The 12,158-nt window shown below is 39.7% G+C and overlaps 1 protein-coding gene across 1 annotated transcript in view; it reads right to left on the bottom strand.

The window, feature by feature from the left end:
• Pou6f2 (POU class 6 homeobox 2) overlaps positions 1-12,158 on the bottom strand; it is a 454,978-nt gene that overhangs the window by 116,818 nt on the left and 326,002 nt on the right. The window contains exon 5 of the mRNA XM_077796791.1: positions 2,201-2,619. Coding sequence (XP_077652917.1) covers positions 2,201-2,619 — 419 coding nt within the window. The remainder of the gene's footprint in view (positions 1-2,200; positions 2,620-12,158) is intronic.

The following is a 12,158-nucleotide window of genomic DNA, read 5'->3' as shown; positions in this document are numbered from 1 at the left end:
TTCATTTTCCTTACATACAACTGTGGTCAAGGGGAAAAAAATCCTTTAATTTCTATAGACATCTACTTATTCAAAATTAATTTTATATCTACTCAATAATATTTTAAAAATTTGTATCAAGTCACTTTTTTGGTGGTTATCCATTAGATCCATAGAAGTTATTGTATTTATTGTATTTAAATGACTCTAAACATATTTATTAAAAGGTAAAATTCCAACGGTGAAAAAATTAGAATATTCTCTCAAGGTCATAAAGAAATGTAGCTCTGAGTCTTTATTTGTTGTCAAAAAACAAAACAACAACAACAACAACAACAACAACACAAAAACCCTGTACAGTCCCTGGATTTCCATGGGAAGCTGTTAGGAGAACTTTTAGAACTTCTCCTAAGAGAATTTATTCCCAAGAGGTAGAGTGGTCACCACACCTAAAGTCCCATCAACTGCACATATCCATGCTGCCATTTCACTGGCTGGCAGATATTAAGATTCTGGAAGTATTTGGGGGAAGGCTGTTTTCCACAGAGCTCCAAGACAGTTTTTACTTAATGGGAAAAATGCTAGAATATATACAACTAGCTTCAGATCTAAGATATTTCATATCTCAGCACAGGGCCATTTTTTTCCTTGGTAATTTTACCTATTTTGGTGCCTGGGACACAGCAAGTGTTAAATTACATTGTATATAGGCATATCTAATTGAACTGTTGTTCAAAAGCATTAAAACTCATTCTTTGGAACAATAGAGTTGAACTCCAGATGTTGAAAGTGTTAGGGTTGATTTAATTATGCATTTTGTAAATTTGATTATGCCTCCTCTCTCCTTAGACGTCAAGTGTCTAGTGAAGGGGTTTTAAGCTTATGTTCATTGCCATGTATTAGAGAGTCTCTCCCTTGTAAGATTTGTGAAAATACAACTCCAACTAACTCAGGAAAATGTTCACACTGGAAAGTTGCCTTGGCCCCAAGTGCCTGGAAAAACATAATTACTCATCTCACCCAAGTATGTTCATTTCCAGGAAAACTCTGGACCACATCGAGAATCCAAGTTCAAAGGGACAAAGATATGGGACAATAAATAAAGTTGGTCCCAACATTCTAAGTCCCTAATCCACCTGCCTTTTGTTTGAGTATGAATATCTTGATAATGCATTATTTCCCCATTCAGTAGCCATGAATTCCTTCTCTATTGCCATCCTCTCCTTGGGGAGGGCAGGACAAGGCCCACCATGAAGAGAGGGTGAAGTGGCATCCAAATGAGCACACACATTGCTCACCGTGTTGGAGCTTGTCACTGTACTCTGAGTATACTAAGTCATCTGAAATCTCAAATACATCATCATAAAGTCAAAGTCTGGACGGCTCAACTGAACTATTAATTTCTAGATCTGATGCATTGACATCACAGTTATTATGTAGGGAAGTTAATTCATTTTATGGGTGTCTGTGTGAAAAATGTTTTCCAGAAGTTTCAAGTTATATATTCCTGAAGGCTCCTATTTCTTCCTCAGTGGTGGTAGGTTAAAGATGAGCTTTCATGATTAACCCAAAGCATTCATTTTTGATGCCCTCAGCCTCACAGTAATAAAGGAAATATATAGCTGCTCTATTATTTTATAAAGATGCATATTTGCTGAGGCTCTCACACTAACAAGTCTGTGGAGTAATGGTTGGAATCTGGGACATAAGACTGGAGCTAAATTTCTTTGCCCTCCTAACCCCAGAGAGTCTTTAGAAAAATAAAAACAAAAGAGCAGAAAGTACTTAAGGTAAGCCACTGTTGTATTCATAATATAGAGAAATAACCACCATGCCTCATGGACAGTAGATGCGGTTCTCCACGGGGCTACAAAACTGTGCTAGTAATAATTTTAATTGGATGCTATCTTTGCTGCCTTCAAAAAGTATCATAAAATGGAATTATTACAGGCTACAAGTGCACTTACAGAGCTGGCCTCTCACAGAAGGAAAGAGATAACATTTATCCTTTGGAGGGCAACATCAGTGGGCTTCTATTTGTTTCGTTTACATGCATCCCCAGCTACCTGCTATTTGCTTCCTCTTCCCTACGTCTAAGAGATCAATTTGAATTAGATGCTGCAGAACAGGATACTAAGTTGTGCTGGCCTTTTGCCTTTGGGGACCGCGTGTGACACCTGGAAAGGTCCTCTGTGCTCCTGGGGGTGGTTGGAAAGCCTACCTGTAGAGGATTGGGTGGCGTGAGCGGCGACGGAAGGCCATGTCCTGGAGATTGACTGGGCTTCTGAGGGGGGCTTGCACTCTGCTGGGTTGGAGATGGCTGGTTCTGGTTCTGGGGGTGGGAGTGGGACTGATGCTGCTGGGGCTGAGGCGCCTGTTGCAGCTGAGACGGAGGAGCTGGCAGCTGCTGGGAGGCAGGTGGTGGCTGCTGGGGCGGGGTAGGCTGGGGCTGTGGAGGCTGCTGGGGCTGTGAGGACGCCTGTGGGGCTGGCTGTGGGTGCTGGCTGGTTGGCGGTGGAGGAGGCTGCTGTTGCTGCTGCTGCTGCTGCTGTTGCTGCTGCTGCTGCTGTTGCTGCTGCTGCTGCTGGAGCTGCTGGAGCTGCTGGAGCTGTTGCAGTTGGGAGTTCAGGGATGAGGTAGCTACAAGGAAAGAGAGTGAAACAAACATGACCAAAACATCCTGCTGTGTCTGGATGGCTTGTCCCCAGTCTCCTTGAGAGAAGGTTTGCCCTCTTCCACTGAAGCTCTTTAGTGTTTTAGAGGGTTGGGAGGTCCTGGGAGAATTAAAAACACTTCTTGAGATTTTTTTATTTTTATTTTTATTTTTTAACAAATTAGGACCAGAATGTAATACATCAGACATTTTGTCTTAAAGGTATTGGGAGTTACTATAAAAGCATCACTTTTAAAGAGGGTATACAAGGAACAGAGATGTTTTTAAGGAATCTCTTTCTCTCCTTTTTCACACTGCCTGTGGAATATACTCATGCCAAGATCTGATGTGGATTTTCAAAGTTCAACCAGTTAAATTCTTCTGGTAAGCGCTTGACTGGCGTTAAGAACAGAACACTAATTGTAACCTCCTTTTCATCACCATCAATACCATTAATCAATACCGTTTTCGCTCTTTACTCAGACCTCTATCAATTTGCTTAGATATCTTAGTTTCAAGTTTATATAGTGTTTTTCCCCCTTTATTCAAAGATTATTTCTCATACCTGGACCTCTTAGTTTTGCCAAATTGCGATATTTAAATTTTTTTTCCTGCTGATCAAAGAGACAGAGCCCCCAAACCAGAGGAATATGGAGGGTGACTATGAAATACATAGTGTGATGATTCAACACATTAGAGAGTACTTAAAAATAATCTCCATTCCTTGCACACCCCCTTGAAAAGTAATTCTTTTAAGGCATTAGTACCTCAAGGACAGGCAAGGAAATGAAAGAACGAAATCATCTTTCAAGATTTTCTTGTTATAGGAGAAGAGTTGGTGGGCTAAGCTGTCTTAGTACTGAGAACACAAAATTTTTTCTCGCACCCATCTAGCACTGAACAATTTCTACTGGAGGAAACCAAAGCATAGTCTAGAGAAAGTTACTGCTGAAAACCAAGTTCACTTTTCCTTTGCTTAAGTCTCAGCCTACATGCTTTCTAACAAGACCATGGACAATTAATATAAGGAGTAATGTTGAACTAGCAGGCCTTGGCTGCAAAGTTTTCCTGCTTCTCTTCCACCTATAGTCAAGATTTCCAAAAGCAATAATTCCCTTTTGCAACATTATACTAGTTCCTGTTTTGAAAAAAAAATGCTCATTAAAAAAACTCTAGTGAAAATTATATGATATGATTTGGCGTATGATATACCTGCCTTCACATAAGTATGTCTATGAAATATACATGTGAATCCAAACATAATGAGGGCACATGAGAAACTTTCTCTGTAAGAGAGTTAATCAGTGACAATTTTTGTAAAGTTAAAAATCATTTTGTAAAATTTACTGAATACCTGTTAGGCACTGGTAATGTGCCAGGTAATATGTAGGATTTAAAGAGGAAACCTAGTCCTGCCTCAAGGAGTTCACAATCTAAGTAAGATTAATTCATAAGAGACAATCTGGTTTGGAGGTGCCTCTTACAGAGAGAGACCTACTAAAGGTACTTGCTTAAATGCTTGATGCATATCTATCTATAGATAAAAGTGGTCAACAGTGTAAAACTGACCAAAAGGACTGGACTTGGAGAATAAAGAGACAGTATCCTTTGTGGGCTAATAGGGGCCAAGACAATGCACAAGGCAGATGTTTGATGTGGGCAGAGAGAGCTCAGGATAGTGAGGTGAAGGAAGAGAGGCTATGTCAGCCAGGAGAGATACCTGAATGACAGCATGCTTTTAGGTGACACAGAACTGAGAATGGACTGTTTCAAACTCAAGGGAGTTTTGAGTGACTTAAACTGCAGAGAAGGTAGAAAGCCGTTCTAGTAAAAATGGTGAGAGTTTGAATCCTCACAATTAACATTGTAAGTCAGATTTCAAACATATAGATCAGGTTTGTTTCTAGGAAGTTATAATTATATTGGTGAAGTGATATCTTGACTTTTCCTGGGGGCACCAATTACCAATTCTGTGACCATGCAGGGCATCCACAATGGGCCAGTAGAATAGCAAGTCTTCATCGGGTCACTGAATCACTCTATGTCTATTCCATTAGTCCAGGGTTAAGTCTTGTCTTGCACTAAGCCCAGGGTGACCTGGACCTTGTAACAGGACTCCAGAGGTAGAGATAGGCTAAAAATTACCCAGTCATTGTGCCCTTTATGGGAATTTTAAGAGAAAGGCCTCATTTGCCATTTTCCCCTCCCTCTTTATTCTACAAAATCACATTTGTTGGTAGATTGGGGAGCCCCACTCAATTCTGGCCTTTCAAGGTCTTCTGCAATCTGGGGGATCCTCTTCCTTTTGGTGCAGTGACAGACTTTGGAAACCTGATTGCATTTGGCCTCTTGCCTAATTCAAATCAAGCCTGTATGGGCTTCTTTCAAGTGGGGCCACATATGCCAGTGCTTATTTTCACGGTTGACTTAAATACCATACTGTTTCATTTTGGTTAGAAAAGCATTTATCTAAATCAACATTTAGAAACAGGAAAGACTGGGGAATATTGGCAGATAGATATTGGCAGACGAGTAGGTGCAATAGACCCTAACCTACTAATGAGACAGGGTCCCAAATGTGTCTTCGATGTTTTATGTCGGTGAGTTCACGTTGCTTGGATATTTCTTTCCTGTAACAGCAGCTTGACTGGAAAGGCATAAACCTAAGCAAAATGCTTTTGAGTTACATAAACTAATTTGGCATCTGCAAGCTAAAAAAATGATGGAAAATAAAATGCATTCAGGTATGTAGTGGATGAAAAAAAAAAAAGAAAGCATGAGGGAATGTACAAGACATAACTTGGTTTAAAAAAAAATTGCCAAAGCCACCTACTCAATACTATGAAAATGAAAAAAAAAATTGAAAATACAGTGCTTTTTTTTTTTAAAGGTAGAATCCATGCAAGGGGCAGGTCTTCTTTTTTTTTTTTTTTTAAAGAGAGAGAGAGAGAGAGAGAGAGAGAGAGAGAGAGACATTATTTTAATATTTATTTTTTAGTTTTCAGTGGACACAACATTTTTGTTTGTATGTGGTGCTGAGGATCGAACCTGGGCCGCACGCATGCCAGGCAAGCACGCTACCGCTTAAGCCACATCCCCAGCCCAATACAGTGCTTCTAAATGGCTCATCTTCTAAAGCATGGTCAAATATGGACACAGAAGTTTTTAAGTGTGTGAAGTTAGGAAGGTTCAAGGGTATATTTGAACTTAAAAGAATTATTGTGGATAAAATGATGCTTCTTGGCGTAAAACTCTGACCATAGGCATGAAGATTAAAGATTTTTACTTGTCCCTGGTATTTATGTCCTTTTATGATTGTTTCCTATATCTTGTTACTATACACCATGTAGGCCAATGTTAAACGTGAAATTTAACTACAATAACAGCAGTTGTGAGAACAGAAGAGATGCACAGAAATACATCTTGGAAATTCAAAAACTTACAGTTTTGAAAAGGAACACAAAGCAAAATGCCAGGGACTTGAAACTTCCCCAATAAATAATGTAATATGAAAAAAGAGTAGCCAAGAATTCTGTATTTTTCCTTTTGTTCACTTTTGATATTTCCAGTAATCAGAGACAATTTCCCATTTTGAACATTTGATAAAGTTTTCCTCAGTAAACTCCACACTTAGCCCAGTTCCCTGGTGCAAATCTCATCCTAGGGAGAGAAAGAGTACCAAGTCAAAGCAAAATTAGCAACCTTGAAAATATCATGATGTGTGAAAGAAGCCAGACGCCAGGGGCCACATATTGTGATTCCATTTATGTGAAATATCCAGAATAGGTTCATACATAAAGACAGAAAGCAGAATAGTGGCCTCTGGAGTGTGAGGGGTGGGTTGCATTGGGAGTAAATGCTCATGGGTATGGATTTTCTTTGGGGTAATGATAAAGCTCTGGAACCAGATAATGGTGATGGTTGAATGACATTGGGAAGATACTTAATGCTACTGAGTGGTACACTTTAAAATTATTAATATGACCAAATTTATATGGGCATTTTAATATAATAAAAAAGAGCTCGTTCAACATTCATACACTGGGGACCAAGCTGACGGCCTTGGGATACCACAAGGGAATGAATAGTCCTCTTTTGCTCTGCAGGGCTTTGTGGTCCTGAGCATTCGGGGCAGCCACCAGCAAAGGCTATGCTGAGGGAGCCACAGGAGAGTCAAGTTTCCACAGCTTGTGAGTACTCTTGAGCAATTCTGTCTTAGGTCTGCAGCTTCCAAAGCTTGTTAACATAACAGAATTACACAACAGAATTACAGATGGGGCAACTTATTCCTCTCTAAGGGTTGGAACAAAAGTAAGTATTCACTTGAGCAAGTTACTCCATGGCTGTGCTCTTGAGAAGAGGTGGTGCAGGTATCTAGCTCCAAAGACTAAACTGAAGGATGTCTGCTTGGTGATGAATTGTTCAGCCCCTGGGAAATTTTGTACAAATAATAATAATAATAATAATAATAATTATTATTATTATTATTATTATTATTCTGCTACAGGCTAATCACTTTTTTAAAAGCCTGCCGATGTGAAATGTAAATGTGCATTCTGAGGATAAAGATGCAAATTTGGGTAAGACCCACAGCCACGAGTTATTTATTATAAAGAAGAGAGACATACGTGAGGGTGGTAGGAAGGGACAGTGAGAGGTATGAGGTGGGGAAGGGACACAGCATTCTCTATTCATGTCACAAATTTGCCTCGATGGCAAGACAATATTTTCTCCCCTCTTGGATATGGGGTGGTGGAAACACTATTTTCAGACTCTGTGCCATTTTAAGGGAAGCAAGTTGGCATCAGATTGTATTATCCACAGAACTCTGTGACCTGCTGTCTCTAGAGGATCATCAGGTGGCAGCTGAGAGTTCTCTAGCTGGATTTGTTCTCAGCTGGGGGGCAGTCACTCTCAGATCAGCCTCATTTTAAAAAAACAAAAAAAATCACTGGGCCCATGAACCAGTGAAAAGGGATCTTATGATTTCTCATGTTGTCTTTGTCTCCTTGGTCTGTATTTATTGTTCACTTTTGTGGCCCACTAAAATCTCTAGAAGAAGGAAAAATAGACTCTTAAACAACCTAACAGGAGGAATCCGAGTTACTGAATTGGACATCCACACACCGCCATTAGATAATAACATCTAAGGCGGATGAACTAGGAACCATGTAGTGTACACTAGCATGCAGAAGTTTTGCAAAGCAGATGGGGAAAAAAGATAGATAGTTGAGGACTGAGGATTTTGAAAAAGCACAGAAGGTGAAAACTTGCTGGGAAATCTGCCTTGATTCTTGGCAATAGTCAGAAACAAGCAAAATCAATTCTGCCTCAAAGATGATGATGTGTAACATCTCACATATGGTCAGTGTTATCAGCTCCAAAAATATTGCTACACGTGTCCTTAATCTGTCTTTTTGCTTCTTTTGCATGTAAGGCAGAGTTCTCCGTGTTTCTTGAGATGGCCAGGGAAAACAAAGAGAAAAAATTTCTCCAGGAAAAATATCCCTACAAATTTCCATCAGTAGCCTGAGTCACCCACACCTTCTACTTAGCTTAGTTGTTTCCACAAACTCTAGCAGCCTATCTCAAATCATGGACCAGAATCACCAGGGGAGCTTGTTAGGACAGTAGTTTCCAGAGAGTACAGCCAAATCTGCATTCTAAAGAATCATCCCAGGGGATCAGGAGCCTTTGTCCTTGGGGCTCCCAGCAGCCTTTACTGAATCACAGTAAGCTGGGAGGGGGCAGCTCTTCCCTTGATTTTCAACCAGAGCAATTTGCTAATTCATCTCCCTCCAAAACTTTGAGGAAACTTCATTTAAACAATTTTTTCTACCATTGGGGGGGGGGGAGGGAGAAAAAGAAACTAATAATGGGTTGGAAAGAGAAGAAAATAGGCAGCTAGAAATTAGATTTTTCTTCTTTTGGAAATTAGGGCAATTCATTAATCACTGTTGCTTTTGTTGACATTTTGGGGAGCACTCTTGTTGGAGTACATTTAATAAGAGTTAAATCTGAGACAAAACATTAGATTTCAGGTGACTTATTAAATGGGAAAGATGAAAAGAGAAAAACAAGGGCCCTGAAATGAGAGGGAAGATGTTGTAGCAGGGCTATTCCCAGAGGAGCTGATCCTACCCAGCATGTCAGAGCAGTAAGGACTCAGAAGGGGCAAGTGGCCTTGGATTCCCAGAGGGAATTGCTGACCCTCTTTCCTGGAAGAGCTGGTCTCCCTACCATCCCTGCCTTCCAAGTACTTCGCAGCTATGCCTAAAATGATAGAAACATAATGGAAAGGCTCTGCTCCTCTAAAGAAACTGAAAAACCTGCATGGAGAAGAATTAGGGTTCCTAATGTGGATGTAGCACCCCAAAGTAAAGTGCTTCTCTTCTCGTTTACATTAAAGAAGCCTGTCAGTCCGACAATCTCACTTTAATACTCTGAGCTCTCCACGACTCTCCCAAGTCCTTAGGAGTCCTTCCAGAGTCCTAATGAGTGCCAACCAAGATAAAAGAAACAAGGTCCACACCCAGATAATTCCCACCTGGAACTGCAGAACACCAAGGATGTATGTATCTCAAATTCCCAAAAGATTTTTGGAGAGAAAACAAATGTCTATCTACAAAGAAACATAAACCACACTGGCATTATTACCATACAATTGCCTTTTATTAGTAAAAGTTTGTAGCCAAAGTGAAAGGAGTGATGCCTTCCAAGCTCTGAAGAATACCAGTGACTCAGGAGGCTAAGGCAGGAGGATCACAAGTTTGAGGCCCCCCTCAGCAACTTAGTAAGACCCTGTCTCAAAATAAAAATAAAAGGGTTGTGGATACAGTTCAGTGATAAAGTGGCCCAGGGCACAATCCCCAGTACCAAACCAAACCAAACCAAACCACCACAAAAAGCTTCTAAGGGAGGCTGATCTCCCATCAAGAATTCTATGGCTAGTACTGAAAAATAAGAAGATCATGGCATTTGCAGGGAAATGGATGGCATTAGAGCAGATTATGCTAAATGAATTTAGCCAATCCCAAAGAAATAAATGCCAAATGTCTTCTCTGATATAAGGAGGGTGACTCAAAATGGGGAAGAGAGGAAGAGCATGGGAAGAAGATTACCTCTACATAGGGAAGGGGGGTGGGAGGGGAAGGGAGGGAGAAGGGGAATTGCATGGATGGTGGAAGGAGACCCTCATCGATATACAAAATACATGTATGAAGATGTGAGAAAAAAAACAATAGTGTTACCTTAGATTAGGTAGAGAGAAGTGATGGGATGGGAGGGGAGGGGATAGGGAAATAAGAAGGATAGTAGAATGAAACAGATATTATCATTACTGTGTGTATTACATGTGACTGCATGACCAATGTGATTCTGCAACCTGTACACTCAGAAAAATGAGAAATTATATCCCATCCAATTCAAATGTATCATATGTCAAGGTCAAACAAAAAAAGATAAAAAAGAATTCTATGGCTAGCTCAACTATCTGGCAAAAGCAAGATCAAAGTAAGTCTGATTTTGGGACTTACAAACACTTAGAACCCTTATTTTTACATACTTTCTTCTTACAAAGTTATATAAGTACATTGATAAAATAAAATAATAACCAAAAAAGAAGAAGTCCTGGAAAGTGTATGGCAACCCAAAGTGCATTATAAGGGAGCCCTACTATGAAAGCTGTCCAGTAGTTCTAGACAGTGACTAGTCCAGGTCAGAACATAAGGGCCTTTGGTGAAATATCTGCAGAAAAGAAAAATAAGGTGATTCTAAAGAAGTGATAAAACATTTAGACATTTGGGAAGAATTTGGGAATGTTAAAAAAAAAAGAAGCAGCTAGCAATTCATAAAAAAACAAAAGTTGTTTGGAAAAGTCAAAATCCAGTTGTTCAAAATGAAGCAGCTGTTCCAAATTTAAACAAATCATTAAGCTTCCAGGAGAAAAACTGAATGGATTCAATACTATAGGAAAAGTGATATAGTAAGTATTCACTTCCTAAGAGAGGTATAGATTTCTTCTTATATATATAAAAAAAGATGGTCGAGAGAAACTTCAGGCAAAACAAACAAGAAAAAGAAAAAGGAAAAAAGTGCATTGTTTTATAAGATGTAATAAATGAAACACACAATATGTTATGGTTTAGAAATGAGGGTTCCCTCAAAAGTTCATGCATGAGATCATGGAAGAGTTTTCAGAGATGAATGATTATGAGACGTGTAAGCTGATCAGAGGATTAATTCACTAATATGGACTAACTAGGTGGTGACCAGGTAGGGTGTGGCTGGAGAACGCTGGTCACTGGGTGTATGTTTCTGAGATGTCTAGTTTGTCCTTGGTGCGCAGGGCTTCTCTCTGCTTCCTGGTTGCCATGTTCTAAGTTGCTTTCTTCTGCCATGTCCTTCCACCATTATATTCTGCTCCACCTTGGGCCCAGAGCTATGGAGTCAACCAACCTCGGATTGAACCTCTGCAATTATTGAGACAAATCAAAATTTTCCCTCCTCTAAATTGTTCTTCTCAGGTATATTGGTCACAGCGTCACAAAAGCTGACTAAAACACCGAATCATGCAATAAAATGTGGCATGATGAGCACTTGCTGGAATACAAAAGGATGCTCTATATGGATATTTTCTTGAATGAGGTTAAAACATAGACTGAAAAGGACATCTAATCATAACATAGTTCTTCACTCCACAGGAAATAATAAAGTAGCCATACTGGAATGGCTTTCTGGCTTTCAATTGATGGAATAACCTATGAACAAATCATGAAAGATTTAATGAGGACACAAATGCTGTCCTCCTTGACCATGTAAAAATGACAGGCTGGTGACAGAGAGGGAGGGGAAGTAAGAATCAGAGTGTTAAATGGGGAACCAAGAGATGTCTCTATAGTTGGCAGAACAAATAGCGATTTAAATATGCAATTTATAGTTTCATATGTGCTATACTTCTATTAGCAGGAGGGAAGAAGAGAAAGCGAGCAAAACCCTCATTCACTGTAGCAGGGAATGAACATATAGTACACGAAGTCAATAGATCAAGAATGAAGATCAAGGCCAGGCATGGTGGTTCACATCTGTTCCCAGCGGCTTGGGAGGCTGAGGCAGGAGGATTGCAAATTCAAAGCCAGCCTCAGCAATTTAGCAAAGAACTAAGCAACTCAGCAAGACCCTGTCTCTAAACAAACAAACCAAAAACCGGAATAGAGATCAATTGAAAGTTTAGTATTTAGAAGTGTATAGGTAAACTCATAAGGCTTAAAAAAAGGATTCAATGTGAATGCCCTTGGGGAGTAATCCTTCGGGTGTGAGGAGTATAGCTGTGAACTCTGGATGTCTTCATAAGCCCTCTGGACTGTATATATTACACTGATTAAGTTTTTTAAATCAGTTTTAAAACTGTGGCTACATTAGGTATGATAACTATGATTTTTTTTAGGCACCAGGTACTACTCTAAGCACTTGACATTAAATTTTTTATTGGTCTTGTCAACCAATCTTATAAAGCATGTCTCCCAAA

The sequence above is a fragment of the Urocitellus parryii genome, chromosome 3 (genome assembly GCF_045843805.1).
Source record: "Urocitellus parryii isolate mUroPar1 chromosome 3, mUroPar1.hap1, whole genome shotgun sequence".
Lineage (NCBI taxonomy): Eukaryota > Metazoa > Chordata > Mammalia > Rodentia > Sciuridae > Urocitellus > Urocitellus parryii.
The sequence above is the reverse complement of the archived record's forward strand: the minus strand, read 5'-3'. Positions and strand labels throughout refer to the sequence as shown.